At 46.9% G+C, this 15,513-nt stretch overlaps 1 protein-coding gene across 1 annotated transcript; it reads right to left on the reverse strand.

The window, feature by feature from the left end:
- Positions 1-2,814: 2,814 nt before the first annotated feature.
- SELPLG (selectin P ligand) lies at positions 2,815-4,008 on the reverse strand. Its single transcript, XM_044685458.1, has 2 exons — positions 3,277-4,008; positions 2,815-3,216 (listed from the first exon to the last, which is right to left on the reverse strand). The coding sequence occupies exons 1-2, from the start codon at positions 4,006-4,008 to the stop codon at positions 2,815-2,817; spliced, it is 1,134 nt and encodes a 377-aa protein (XP_044541393.1).
- Between the last annotated feature and the right edge of the window lie 11,505 nt (positions 4,009-15,513).

Raw genomic sequence — 15,513 nt, forward strand, 5'->3', positions numbered from 1 at the left:
AGCTGTGTGACCCTGGGCAAGTCACTTGACCCCCATTGCCTACCCTTACCAATCTTCCACCTATAAGTCAATACACAGAAGTCGAGGGTTTAAAATTAAAAAAAAAAAAGTAATTAGGAAATGTTTAACAAAATAAATAAACAATACAGAATAGATAAATTTGTGATTAATTTTGTGATTTTTTAAAGTCAATATGCAATTATGGGGGGTGTTAATTTCTGTCTTAGTTTGACACCATTGGTTTTGATGACTGCTGCTTTATGGTAGAGTTTAGAGCCTATAAATGCTATCCATCCTTCATTTCTTTTCATCACTTCCCTTAATATTCTGAAACTTTTGTTTTTCCGAATGAATTTTGATATTATTTTATCACCTTCTATAAAGTAACTCCTTGGTAATTTGATATAATTGGCATAGTGTTAAATTGGTAGAGCATTAAACATTTAAGTTAACTTTTGTAGCATTGTCATTTTTATTATATTGGCAAAGCCCAGCCATGAGCACTGAATGTTCCTCCAGCTATTTAAATTCATTTCCTATTTCTCTGATTTCTTATAAGGATACAGTGACTTCATAATGAAAGGTGAGTGAGAGGGAGGACAACTCTTTATTATCATCTTTGGGCACCCCTACACATATATACAACTATAAATGCCAGTATATAAAAGATGAAATCTTTTGGTTCCTTCTTCCTGCCCACTAAAATCCCAAGGCTCCTCAGAGATTATCATCAGAGGACCAAACCACCCTTGTTGCTCAATGAGGGAAAAAGAGAGATGCTAGAATGATCGGGGGACTTGCTAGAATGAAGAGAATACAGCTGAAGAGTAAGAATGAACATTTTTATCCTCATCAATTCAATTAAACAAACATTAAGTAAGCACCTGCTATGTACAAAATACTGGTGCTACATAGACAAAGAAGTGAAACTATCTCTGCTCTCAAGGAGCTTACATTCTACTGTAGGGAAAACAATATGTACATAAGATACATTAAAATCTGAAAACTGGGAGAACTGGAAGGAGAAAATGTTAATAGGGGGAATCTGGAAAGGTTTCATGGAGGATTTGGCACTTGAGTCTTGAAATCCCAGGTTTCTGGGAGGTGGAGATGAGGAGGGAGGGAATTCTAGACCTGAAGAAAGGCTTGTCAGAGTTCACAGAGGTGGGAGGCAGAGCCTCAAGTATGGGTTCCAGTTCAGTTGGAATATAGCATGAAATGAAGCTGGAAAAGTGGGTGGGAATCAGATTGATTGAGGGCTTTGAATGCTGGACTGAGGGATTGGTGTCATGGACCCTTTGGCAGTCTGGTGAAGTCTAGGGACTCTTTAATTCTAGTCCAGGACTAGAATGCCACTCTTGCCCCTGCTCCCCATATTGAGGTCTATATTCAATAAAGCCGCCATCTTGGTTGAACATGGAGAAGCATCTTGACTCAGACATTTACAGCTGGAGGGTGCCTTGGAGGCCACTGAGCTCATTTTACAGACCTGAGAAGTTAGTGACTTATCTAAGGGCACCCTGATACAGGATGTGAACCCAAGTCCTCTGACTTCTAGCCTTTCCAGAGACTCATGAATGCCAATAGATTTGGGAGGTCCCTTCTGGCTTATTAGCCAAGAATCACAGTCCTGAGCTAGAAGGGGAGGGAGCCAGTCTTATAACACTAGGATTTGTCCTTGCTGTCTATGTGTGTGAGTCAACCAGTATTTATTAAGCACCAACTATGAGGCAGGCACCATGCTGAGTGCTGGGGGTCCTAAGAAAGGCAAAAATCAGTGCATAGTTGGAAAATCTTGAATCCCTAAAACTACATTACCCAAAATTCCTTTCTGTATTACCCACAATGCTTTTTCCCTGAGTATGTTTGTGTCTTCACATTTTGGTATTATAAGTTCTGAAACTCTGCCTTTCCTCCTTTTCTGCTCTTGTGAGCCAGCTGGAATTAGCTAGGTGTCTTACCTTAATTATTTAATTAATAAACTTTACAAAAATATAATACTTAGTATTTTGGGATATTAATTTTAATCACCACACCAGTCCCTTCCCTCAGGGAGTTCATCTCTAGTGAGTGAAGACAACATGCAAGCCACTATGTACAGACAAGATAGAGACAGGAGAAACTGGAGGTAACTAAGAAGAAAGGCACTGAGAGGAAGGGAAGTAGGGAAAGACTTCTTGTAGAAAGTGGGATTTTATCTGGGACTTCAAGGACGAAAGAGATGGGAAGTGACAGCATTCCAGGCATAGGGGAAAGCCAGACAAAATGCTCTTATCTTAATTGAAGGACAGCAAGGGATGGGACAGCTACATGGCTCAGGGAATAGAGAACCAGACCTAGGTTCAAATCTGTCCTTACACACTTCCTAGCTGTGGGACCCTGGGCAAGTCACTTAACCCCCACTTAATCCTAGCCCTTCAAGCTCTTCTGTCTTGGAACTCAATTCTCTTAGAGAGGTATTACAGGGAATGCCTTCTTCCCTTCCCCAGTCCATCTCAGAGCTTTCCTTGTCCATTGATTAGGGTTTAAGAGCTGGAAGCAACCTTAGAGGCGATCTAGTTCAATTCTTCTCTTTTTACACAGGAAGAAGCTGAGACCCAAAGATGGGGAGAAACTCGCCAAAGTCACCCAAGAGTGCCTGGTAGAATCAGAATTTGAACTCAGGTCCAGCAATTCCATCTTTACAGCCAGGGAGTTCAGCTTTCCATAGAGCTGCGTCCTCGCCTCCCCGGGGCCAAGAGTTCAGGAAGTCCCCCCCGCCAAAGGCTCTTGGGCCCCGGGTTCATCTTTGATGGCTTTTCCGGCTCCCGAGGGTTAAGGGAGGAAGCTGTGAAGGGTCAGATCGTCCCCATCGCAGTCCTCCCCCGACCCCGCGGCCGGCTTCAGAAGCTGGGGCTTGGCACCCGGCGGGCCCCCATTGGCCGTGGGCGGCCCCTCGCCGTCGGCCAGCAGGGAGGAGATGCAGACCATCTCGGTGGGAGAGTAATCGCGGACCGGGTACGTGTGGCCCTTCCTGGAGAGCCGCATGGCCAGCACCACCGTGCAGATGAGGAAGACGGTGGCCACGAGGGCCAAGATGAGCACAGCCAGCAGGCACTGGCGCACGGGGATGTGGCCGGACAGGAACGAGGGGGCGCTGGTGGCCACGGCGACCAGGGCGGTGGCGTCGGAGAGGCCGCTCGGCTCGGTGGCCGCCTCGGGCTTGGGAGGCTCCGACTGGGCGCGGGGGGAGGAGGAGGAGGAGGAGGAGGCGGCTGGAGAGGAAGGGGAAGAGACGTGCTGCGTGGGGAGGGCCGTGCTGAGGAAGGAAGCCGGGCTGCTGGGGTTGGGGCCGAGCTCGGCGCCCGGGACCCGGCTGGGGGGAGAGTCTGTGAGCGGCTGCCCGGCGCTCGGGGTCGCGGTCTCTGGCTCCTCCGTGTCTAAAGCCAAAGCCTGGCTGGTGCCTAGCGGGTCTGCGGCTGGTTTCTCCGTGGTGGCGATCGCCGCTGCGCTCGTGCCCGCGGCCCCTACAGTGGAGCCGCGGCTGCCTGGCTGACCCGGACTCAGGACCGCGGAAGGGGACGCCTCCGTGAGAGGCGCCTCTGTAGTTCCCCTCTCGGTGGGGACGTCGTGGGTGGTCCGCTGCCCCGCCAGGGTGGCCGCCTCGGTGGTCGTCTCCGTCATCTCCTCAGCAGCCGGCTGTGTTCCGGGAGGCTCGGGGGTCGGGCTGGGGGTTTCGATCGAGACCGTGGCTCCAGGGGCCCCGGCGGCCTGCGTGGCTCCCGTGGCCTCCGGCTGCGTTCCTTCGGCCACGACGGCTGGCGTCGGGGTGGTCACGTTGTCTCCGTCCAACCGCTCGGGCGTCGGGGTTTCGTAGACCTCGTAATCGTCTTCAAAGTCTGGGTCAGACCTCTTGGCTCGGGCCGCCGAGGGCTCTTTGTTCTCGGACGCCGGGCCCCATCTCCCCGGGGGCTGCCCGAACCCCGGAGGCGGCAGGGCCAGGAGGAGGAAGAGCGCCAGCACGGACATGGCTCCTGCAAGATAGAGAAGGCAGGGACCGGGGGCAGAGGGTCAGAGCGGGAGCCGCACTGGCGCAGCCCTCCATGCAACTCTGCCCTACCAACATTAGCCGCCAGAATGTTTCCACGACCCTCCCCTCCCCTCTGGGAATCACTGCCGTGCCGAAGAGCTGGGCAAAGGGGGTGAAGTGACTGGCCCAGGATCACACAACCAGGAAGTGTCTGAGGGCAGATTTGAACCCAGGACCTCCCTTCTCTAGACCTCTGACTCTCCATCCACTGAGCCACCCAGCTGCTCTACACACACAGTGCTTTACGGTTTTCAAAACGTTTTGCACATATTGTCTCATTTTTCCCCTCACAACAACCCTAGGAAGCAACTGCTATTCCTGTCCCCATTTTACAGATGGGAGAACTAAGGCTTAAAGGGGATTTGCTCCAGGTCACACTGCTAATAAATGCCTGAGGCTGAATTCGAACCCAGGAAACCCTGACTCCAAATCCTAGAGCCTCTCCCTATTCCTGCCCTGAGAACCGAATCAGGGGAGGCAGAAAAGTGGGGAGACAGGAAAAAGGTTTCTCTCTTCAGGAATTTGAAGGGCCATCATGTGGAAGAGGGAACCGCCTTGTGCTTGGCCAGAGAGGGCAGAACCAGGAGAAGTGAGAGCAAGCTGCAGGAAGACACATGTCAAGTTTAATTGAAGGAGGAACTTTTTGGAGAGACAAGCGAGGGGACAAGCTCGACTGCTTAGAGGATATCTAATTGAGAAAAATATAAAGTCCTACCCTTGGGAAGGTGGATAGCTATGTGGTACAGTAGATAGAATGCCAGGCCTGGAGTTAAGAAAGCCTGAGCTCAAATCCAGCCTTAGATTCGTACCAGCTGTGTGACTTTGGGCAAGTCATTTCACCTTGTTTGCCTCTGTTTTCTCATCTATAAAATGAGTTGGAGAAGGAAATGGCCAACTAGTCGTGTGAGCCTGGGCAAGTCATTTCACTCTGTTTGCCTCAGTTTCCTCATCTATAAAATGAGTTGGAGAGAAGGAAATGGCAAACTAGCTGTGTGACCCTGGGCAAGTCCCTTCACCCTGTTTGCCTCAGTTTCCTCATCTATAAAATGAGTTGGAGAAGGAAATGGCAAACTAGCTGTGTGACCCTGGGCAAGTCCCTTCACCCTGTTTGCCTCAGTTTCCTCATCTATAAAATGTGGGCCTCAGTTTCCTGATCTGTCAAATGAACTGGAGAAGGAAATGACCAACCACTCCAGTATCTCTGCCAAGGAAACCTCAAATGGGGCCAATACAAAGAGCTGAACTAAACACCACCACTTGGGTTAAAAAAATCATAACAACAAGGTCAGAGAGGTAAGCCTGGATAGTAGTTTGTGTGAAAAAATAATGGAGAGGTTCCTAAGTGAGCTGCTAAAATGCTGGCCCCTCTTTTAAGTCTGTTTCACATTCTGCCCATTTCCTTCACCACCCAACCTCTAGCCAATCAACAAGACAATCAATCAGACCCTACCTTGCAGCCAGGGAAGGAGACACTCCCTGCCGCCAGCCTTTGTCTCTTTCCCACCTGGCTGATTTCAAGGAAGGAGGCTGTGATGGTGTAAGCCTCTAGGTGCGGGCACAGAGGAAGGGCGAGCTGGTGCCAGCATCCTACGCTTAGCAGAAGACCTAAGAGGCTGCCAAGCTTTGAAAGAGGGAGTCGGTGGGGGGCAGCTCCCAGTTTGAACCAGCTGTGACCCACCCCTGGCTTTGGACCTCACGGTCAATAGAGACCACTGATGTGTTGTTAGGGCACTGAAGACAACAAATGTAAACTCGGGCTGTACTAAGAGGTGCCTAGTGCTGGCCCGCTCTGCCAGGGGCCAATAGGCACCTCTTGTCTACAACCCTGTCAGTCTGAGGTGCGTCCAGAGGAAGATGTCGGCCAGCACTGGGTGGGAACTAAGGACCATTAAAGGACCCAGACCTCTGCTGGATGCAGTGGGCAGCCATGAGTCCAGAGGAGGCCTGAGGAAGCCCAGTACCCATCTCCAGAGAGAGAGAGAAGACAGACTCAAGGGGAAGAGTGAAGCAGATGTTCTGGGGCAAAGCCTACGTGTGGATCGGTATGGCTCAACTACTTTTATTTATTCCAAAGGTTTTCTTTTCTTTTTCTTCTAATAAAATGAGGGGACAGGAAGGAAAAGAAGAGAACCAGCAATTATGTTGGCAAAGAATAAAAATATGGGGGAAAGAGAGTCACCAAAGCATTTAAAAAAAAATCCTTTATCTTCTGTCTCAGGATTGATATTCAAATATCAGTTCCAAGGCAGACACGCAGTAAGGGTTAGACAATCAGGGTTAAGTGACTTGCCCAGGATCACACAGCGAGGAAGAGTCTAAGGCCAGATTTGAACCCAAGACTTTTTGACTCAAGGCTTGGCACCCTATCTACTGAGTCACCTATCTGCCCCTGAAATAATAACATTATAAAGACAATCTTGAAATACTTAAGAACTCAAATTAATACAGTGACCAACCGTGATTCCAGAGGAGCAAAGAAAAATCCTACCTCACTGAAGCATTTAAAGGGAAGTGCACCTAGGAGCAGCTGGGTAGCTCAGTGGATTGAGAGCCAGATCCAGAGACAGGAGGTTCTAGGTTCAAATCCGACCTCAGACACTTCCCAGCTGTGTGACCCTGGGCAAGTCACTTAACCGCCATTGCCTACCCTTACCACTCTTCTGTCTTGGAGCCAACACACAGTAGTGACTCCAAGATGGAAGGTGAGGAAGGGTTTAAAAAAAAAAAAAAAGGAAGTAAAAAAAAAAAAAAAAGGAGACTGAAAGTTCAGAGGGAGACACAGACAAGCAGGACAGCTTTGAAAAGAATTTGTGTGTGTGTGTGTGTGTGTGTGTGTGTGTATACACACACACACACACACACACATATATAATATTTTATTAGTTTTTGTTAAAGATATTTTGAATAACAAATTATTAATTTCAGCGACTATATAATTTATTAATACAATATATTATTTTATTCTACATACATATAATATTATTTATTATTTAGTCTATTTATATTATTATTAATATAATTATATCATAATATATTATGTGTAATATATTTTATTTTGTCTTTTAATTATATTTTATATGTAAATTTTAATATATCATATACATTTTATATAATATAACTAAAAAGCTAAAATCTAAAAATATATTTAAAACATTTCTATATTTAAAACACTTAAAAATATAATACATAAACTTTATATATCTAAAAACTTAAAAGATATAAAATCTAAAAATATATTTAAAACATTTATATATCTAAAAAATTTTAAATATATAAAATATAAAAATATATAACATTCCACATTATATATATATTACATTCTTTTCAAAATATATATACTTCAAAGTATATAGAAAAATACCTCTATAAAGTAAACAGTACATAATAGAAATTTATAACTTTATATGCAATTATATTTTCTGTTCTACTTTGCATATGGAGAGGCTCTTTTTTTTTGGTATTTGTTAAGAGAAGAATAAAATTAAATTTAAAAGTAAATAAAAAATAAAGAGATTATTTTAATTTCTTTAAATGAATGGAATCAGAGATGTTTGGGAAGTCAATCAACAAGCATTTATTACCCTTGCTAAGCTCATTTCGGGGGCTAGAAAAGCAAAAAAGAGTCCCTGCGCCCAAGGAGTGTTTATTTGGATGATGGAGACAAAATATATAAACAGATACATGCAAGTTATAGACAGTTTTTTCTGCTGAGTCACATCTGACTCTTCATGACCCTGAGGAACCTTGTCCATGGGGTTTTCTTGACAAATCCTGAAGTGGTTTGCCATTTCCTTTACTAGTGGCAAATATAGGTCAAGTGACTTGACCAAGATCACACACAGCTAGCCAGTGTCTGAGGTCACATTTGAACTCCGGACTTCCTGACAAGACTGAAAAGACTAAACAATAAGGATGTGATTGGATGGATGCTTTGGGAGAATCAATTTGGTAGCTTAATGGAAGGTGGGCCGGATTGTGGGGAGAGCTGAGCCACGGAGACTATTCAAAGGCTACGGCAGTGGTCCAGGCATGTGGGGATGACGAGGCGATGGAAGGGGATGTATTTAGGAGAAATGATGCAAAGGTAGAAAGAAGGTGACGTGGGAGAAGGAAGCTGAGGAACTGAAGATGACCTCAAGGTCCCAAGGCTGGGAGGCAGAAGAGTGATGAGAGGACCCTTGAGAAGATGGCAGACGTTGGGGGGAAGATATTGAGTTTGGCTTTGGTGGGCCATCAAGCTGGAGATGTCCAAGAAGCATTTGGCAACCACTAACTAGAATTCAAGAGAGACACTAAAGCTGGGGCTCCCCCGCATGGAGATGATGGTGCCTGTGGGAGTGGGCGAGTCGCCCCAAGAGGTCAGAGAGAGCAAGGCCAGAAGGAGGTCTTCTTGGTTAGCGGACGAGGAACCTGTAGGGGAGCCTGAGGAGGAGCAGTCACGTAGGTAGAGGAGAACCAGGAAAGAGGACACGAAGGACGAGAGGGTGACGGACAGTGCCGAGGGCCACAGAGAGGTCAAGGAGAGCCAAGGCCAAGACGAGGCTTAGTGGGGAAACCTTCCTGGACTCCCCCTTTCTGAAGGATAGTCACTGCATGGAACAGAAGAGTGATTCCACTGACTCAGCTTTGTCCCAGAAGGTAGAGCAGGAACAGTGAGGAAGTAGGAATAAAAAGAACTTCTTGGCACTTTCTCATGATTAGAACAGGGCAGCTAGGTGGTGCAGTGGATAGAGGGCCGGGTCAGAAGTCAGGAGAACCTGAGTTCAAATTCAGCCTCAGTCATTTACTAGTTGTGTAACCCTGGGCAAGTCCCTCTCCCTCCCTAAATCTGCTCTCCCCAGCCCTGCGGAGGAAGAGAACTAGGTCCGAGAGGACCCAGCCCCAACAAGATGTCTCCATGGCAACAAAGGCACAGAGAAGCTGACCAGAAATTGGGCCACGGGTGGAGCCAGGGGCCAGTTCCAGGAAGACTGAGTTCAAAACCACATCCTGGAAAGTGGAGGATGTCATAAGGCCTCAGCGTGGACTGGTTCTACGGAGGTGTGGTGGGGACTTCATCATTGGAAGCCAAGTATCTGGGTCTGGGGAAGTGGCTCCCATAAGACTTCCTTTCTGACCTGGAGAAGCCGGGGTCCGGGAGGGGCCTGAGACGAGCCGGACTCCCCCATTGCCACCCTCCCCTCACACACAGATATGAACATTGAGCCTGCCTCCTAGAGAGCGTCCAGCTTTCTGGCACCTGCAGTTCCCTGGGGACACTTCCCTTCCCTGGGAACCAACCTTAGGAGATGGAGAGAAAGCTCTCTTCTGGGAAGGGCGCCCCATGGTCAAGATAACCATCAATTGTCCGAGCTGGGAAGGCCCCAGGACACAGACTGTCAGAGCCAGCTGGTGGTCCAGCTCACCAGCTCACTGTCTTCTCCTAACTCTTCTTCCTCCTGTGGCTAAACTCCTCAACATGGCAGTCCACCATGGATGCTTCCATTTCTTTTCTTTCCTATTTTTTTTTTAACCCTCACCTTCCATTTCAGTACCATTTCCAAGGCAGAAGAGCTGGAAGGGCTGGGTAATGGGAGGTAAATGACTTGCCCAGGGTCACAGAGCTAGGAAGTGTCTAAGGCCACATTTGAACTAGGATCTCCCATCCATCCACCAAGCCGCCTCGCTGCCCCCTACTTCTTTTCTTTTCCCTTTTTTCTTAACTTTAACTAAACCGCTTTCTCCAGCATCACCAATGATCTCTCAACTGCCAAATCTAACCATCTCTTCTTCATCTTCGTCCTTCTTGCCTTTTCTACAGCCTTTGATGTGGTGATAACCCCCTTTTAGACTTCCTTGATCCTACTCTCTTTTGGTTTTCCTCCTACCTGTCTGATCACTCCTTTTCAGTCTTGGTTGCCTCTTCATCCAGGAAATGCCCACTAACTGAAGCCCTAGCCTGGGCACCCACGTCTTCTTCCTCTACCCCATGTCACTTGATGATCTCCTCAACTCTCACGGATTCAATGATCATGTTTGTCAGACATAGGGATCTAGCCTTAACCTCTCTCCTGACCACCAGTCTCATATCTCCAATTGCCTGTGGGACATCTCTTACTGGCGAGCCAGTAGATATCTTAAATTCGATATATTCAAAATAGAAATCCCCCTGAAGCCTGCCTCCCTCCTACCTTCCCTCATACTGTCAAAGGCAGCTCCATCTTTCCATTCCCTCAGGCTCCCAAACTAGAAGTCCTCCTGGATTTCTCATTCTCTCTCCCCATCCCCAATTCTGTATCCAATCTGCTGCCAACGTCTGTTGATTTCACCTTTGCAACATCTCTCTCCTCTGACACTTCCCCCTGTTGGGGTGCAGGTCCTCATCCCCTCACACCTGGACCATTGCAATAGCTGCTAGGGGGTGGAGGGAGTCTGCCTGCCTCAGTCTCTCTCCACTCCAGCCCATCCTCTACTCAGATGGGAAATGTATCTTACTCAAATGCATTCTGGAGAGCAATTTGGAATTATGCCCAAAGGGCTATAAAAGAATGCAAACTCTTTGATGCAGCAATAATGCTACTGGGTCCGTGTCCCAAAAAGATCTTTTAAAAATGAGAAAGAACCTACTTGTATGAAAATCTTTATAGCTGCACTTTTTGTGATGGCAAAGAATTGGAAACCAAAGGGATGTCCCATGATTGGGGAATGACTGGGGAAAAAAGTGTGGCATATGATGGTGATGGAATACTATTGTGCTGAAAGGAATGATGAACTGGAGGGATTCCATGTGAACTGGAAAGACCTCTGTAAACAGATAAAGAGTGAAATAAGCAGAACCAGGAGAAGATTGCGCACAGTAACTGAAATATTGTGAAATGATTAAATGTGATAGACTTTGCTGCTAGCAGCAATGCAATGATCCAAGACAGTTCTGAAGGACTTATAGAAAAGAATGCCATCTGCCTCCAGAGAAAGAACTGGGGGAGTAGAAATATGATTTGGGGTTTGGGTTCTATGAGATTATTCACTTACAAAAATGAATAATATGGAAACATGTTTCATGTGATAATACATGTTTAACCCAGATTGAATGGCTTGCCAGCTCTGGGATTGGGGAGGGAAGAAGGGAGGGAGACAATCTGGATCATATAGCTTGGGAAAATGTATGTGGAAATTTGTTATTAAAATAACATAATAAATTTTAAAAATGCATTTCTGGTCAAATCACTCCTCTACTCAGTAAGTTCCAGTGGGTCTTCATGGCATCCAGAATCAATATAGAACCCTGTATTTAGCATTCAAAGACCTTCATCTACTGCCTACTCTTGGAGTCTGTTTACGCCTTATTCCCCTGAAGTACTGTGAGATCCAGTGATACTAGACACCTTGAATGGTTCCTTTTTGTTCCTCAAACAAGACCCTCCATCTCCTGACTCAGAGCATTTTTCCCGGCGGTCCCCCCATTCCTGGAATGCTCCCTCTCCTCCTTTCTGCCTTCCTGGCACCTTTACTTCCTTCAAGGCTCAGCTAAAACCTCAAATTCTATGGGAACTGTTTCCTGATCCTTTCCACATTGGAGTGCCTTCCCTCCATTGATTATCTCCAATGTGATCATCTATACCTTGTTTATATACTTTATACCTGTAGATATTTCTTGTGGATATGTGGGAGATGGATTGAAGCTTTTCTGATCATTATGACCCACATTTGAAATACACATATATGGTAAATTTATTGAGCCATGTTAATCTACCCATAAGATCTGGGGAGGGGTAAAAAAAAAAAAAAAAAAGCAAAAGCAGGGGCATTGAGGTGGCTCAGTGGATAGAGAGATAAGAGATCCTGGGTTCAAATCTGACCTCCGACACTTCCCAGCTGGGTGACTCTGGGCAAGTAACTTAACCCCATTTGCCTAGCCCTGACTGCTCTTCTACTTTTTTTAAAATCTAATTTATTTTTTCAATAAAGAAAAATCTGTTCTCCTTTCTCTTTCTCCTGCCCCCATTTAAAAAGAGAAACAGGGGGGCAGCTGGGTAGCTCAGTGGATTGAGAGCCAGGCCTAGAGACGGGAGCTCCTGGATTCAAATCTGACCTCAGACACTTTCCAGCTGTGTGACCCTGGGCAAGTCACTTGACCCCCATTGCCTACCCTTACCACTCTTCTGCCTTGGAGCTAATACATAGTATTGACTCCAAGATGGAAGGCAGGGGTTTAAAAATAATAATAAGAAGGAAAGGAAAGGAAAGGAAAGGAAAGGAAAGGAAAGGAAAGGAAAGGAAAGGAAAGGAAAGGAAAGGAAAGGAAAGGAAAGGAAAGGAAAGGAAAGGAAAGGAAAGGAAAAGGAAAGGAAAAGAGAAAGAAAGGAAAGGAAAAGGAAAGGAAAGGAAAGGAAAAGAGAAAGAAAGGAAAGGAAAGGAAAAGGAAAGGAAAAGAGAAAGAAAAGAAAGGAAAGGAAAGGAAAGGAAAAGAAAAGAGAAACAGAGGGTGGGAGGAGGAGAGGGAAAGAACATGAATTATGTAACCATGGAAAAATATTCTTAATTAGTTAAGTAAATAAACTTAAAAAATAAAAGCAGAACTTTATGAAACCAAAAAAAAAGTTTTTTGAATAAAAAGAGAAGCAAAACTCTTGTAACAAATAGGCAGTGGAACAAAAATAATTCCCACACTGCTTTTGCCTGAAAAAAAATGATGTCTCCATTTCCCAGCAGATAGGGGAGCAAGACTTAACGATATGAAGACAGAAGGTTGGGGTCTGGTTTTCTAAGTCCTCTTTTTTTCTTTTCCTTTGCAATTTCTGTCCCATTTTGTGTGTGTGAATCTGCTGTGAGCAGAGCAGGCAGGTTACTGGGTTTTTGTTTCTCACACTTTACCCTAGTGTGTGATGTCGCAACAGGACTGGAGCTCATCTATCTCCCACAACGGGGTGTGAAATCGTGATTCATCGTCTCCTCCATCAAATCCGAGGCCCACGTCCTGTTATTTGGCTTTGCCAGGGGCACCACATCTATTTCTTGCCAGAATAGCCAATGACAGGCGACTTTAGGAATGAGTAAATCTGAGGACAAGAAAGCCGAAAAAGCACGTCGCTTCCGTGCTGGCTCCCCTATTAGACGGGGAGCTCCTCGGGAGCAGGGGCTGGCTTTTCCTTCTCTTTGCAGCTCCAAGAGCTCAGCATAGGGCCTGTTGCTTGTTAACGGACCAACTGACTAGCGCTGAACTCAGATCAGAGACTATCAGCGTTGGGAAACTCCGAACAGGGAAAGAGTTCAGACAACACAGACCTGCAGTAGAGCCGAATACACGGGATGGTACAACAGAAAACCACGTAGACGAAGAGGACCTCAGACACATCCTTCCTTCCTGGGGGACCCCATTTGCTAGCCTTTGCCCTTCTCAGAGTTTTTACTAAAACAGAAAGAAGAGCTCTAACCCCCCCCCCATAATATATAGAACACAGACGCCATCGAAGAGCAGAGCCGGGAGGGCTCAGACATCAGGCCTCTCCTGTCAATGGTTAAGGAAACAGAAAGAAGATATGACTAGGGAGGTGATAGAGTAGTCGGGGTGGTACACGCCGAGTCAGGAAGTTGTTATTTGGTCATTTTCCCATCAGGTTCGACTCTTCCTGACCCCATTTGGGGTTTTCTTGGCCAAGATACTGTAGAATGATTTGCCATTACCTATTTCAGCTCATTTTACAGATGAGGAAACTGAGGCAAAGAGGGTGAAGTGACTTGCCCAGGGTCTCACAGCTAAGATACTGGAATGATTTCCCATTACCTGTTTCAGCTCATTTTACAGATGAAGAAGCCAAGGCAAAGAGGGTGAAGTGACTTGCCCAGGGTCTCACAGCTAAGATACTGGAATGAATTCCCATTACCTGTTTCAGTTCATTTTACAGATGAAGAAGCCGGGGCAAATAGGGTGAAGTGACTTGCCCAGGGTCTCACAGCAAAGATACTGGAATGATTTCCCATTTCCTTCTCCAACTCATTTTATAGATGAGGAAATTGAGGCAAATAGAGTGAAGTGACTTGCCCTGGGTCCCACAGCTGTGTTTGAGGCTTGATTTGAACTCAGGGAGGTTAAGTCTTCATGACTTCACACCTGAAGCTCTATCCACTATGCCACCTGGCTGCCCTTGGAGTCACAAAGTCCTGAGTTCAAATCTGACCTCAGACACATGACTCTGGGTGAGTTCCTTTCCCTTTTTTTGCCTCGGTTTCCTCATCTGTCAAATGAAGGATGGATGACAATTGAGAGCCTTTCTAGCTCGGAGTCAATGCCCCACTCACTCGCCAGCGGCTAGCACCCCCTCCCAGGTCCCCATGTTCCTTTTGTATATGTCCATCATTTACATCTCCCCCGTTGGGATAAAGACTCCCTAAGGGCTGGGCATCTCTGGCCCACAATAAAGGCCGGTGGCTTAAAGGATGCCTCTGTCTGTTGTGGTGCTCATCATCTATAAATCCTGGCTGAGAAAGGCTCGGGATGCCTTCAGGCCTCCCCGGCCCAGGCTCTCACCTTCTTCTCCTGAAAGGGGGCCCCAGACGCCCATCTGCACCCCCAAGGGGATAAGGGGAAGCCCCCAGACCGTGACTTCGAGAGAAAACAAGGCTTTCTAGAAGTCGGATCATCCAGGCAGCACGGCCCCTTCCGCTGTCTGTGGGTTTCAATCTCCCAGACCTGCAGCCAAGTGTGCCAGGCAAATAGGGGGGCTGGCGATGGTGGACAAGCTCAGAGACTGGCCCTCAAGCAGGGCTGCCCGCTGCCACTCAGGAAGAAGCAAGGGGCACAGATTCCATGTTCCCTCTCAGGAACCTGTGCGGTGGCGAGTTCTCAAAGATTGGGTGGAGCCCGTGTCCCACAGAGGAAGGAAGGGGAGCCACCCACAGGGAGGGCAAGGAGGGCGTTGCCTGGGACCGCCTCTGGACCCCCAACCTCCCTTACAAGGCATCAGGGGCCACAGAACCCAGCAGCGTTGGGGCTTAAAGCTAAGATGTCTCACATGGAAGAGATCTTGGAGGCCCTCAAGGAGGAGGGTTCTTCACTGGGGGTCGGTGGGTGAATTTTGAGGGGTCTAGAGATGTGGATGGGGAAAAAAGAGGCCTTTGTTTCCCTAGGATTGGCTGCATTGGTAATCCTCTTATTTTCTGCATTTAAAAACATGACTCTGAGAAGGGGTCCTCGAGCCTCCCCAGAACACAAAGAAAGTTACCAACTATGCCCTGTCCTGCACCAGAGGAGCGAGGGACGGAGCTCTGCTAGGAATACGACTAGGAAGGAGCACCATCCAGACTATTGTGGGCCAGCAGTGGAGAGAGAGTCAGGAAGACTTGAGTTCAAAATCAGCCTCAAACATTTCCTAGCTGTGTGACCCTTGCCAAGTCACCTTACCCTATCTGCCTCCGTTTCCTCATCTGTAAAATGAACCAGAGAAAGAAATGGCCAACTAGCTGTG

The sequence above is a fragment of the Gracilinanus agilis genome, chromosome 1 (assembly GCF_016433145.1).
Source record: "Gracilinanus agilis isolate LMUSP501 chromosome 1, AgileGrace, whole genome shotgun sequence".
Taxonomy (NCBI): Eukaryota; Metazoa; Chordata; class Mammalia; order Didelphimorphia; family Didelphidae; genus Gracilinanus; species Gracilinanus agilis.

Bases quoted from the DNA above. Each gene is read 5' to 3' on its own strand.
- SELPLG (XM_044685458.1), bottom strand. From the start codon at position 4,008: ATGTCCGTGCTGGCGCTCTTCCTCCTCCTGGCCCTGCCGCCTCCGGGG. The intron at 3,217-3,276 runs GTCTCTTCCCCT...CCCCGCGCCCAG, and splicing joins CGGCCCTCCCCACGCAGCAC to TCGGAGCCTCCCAAGCCCGA.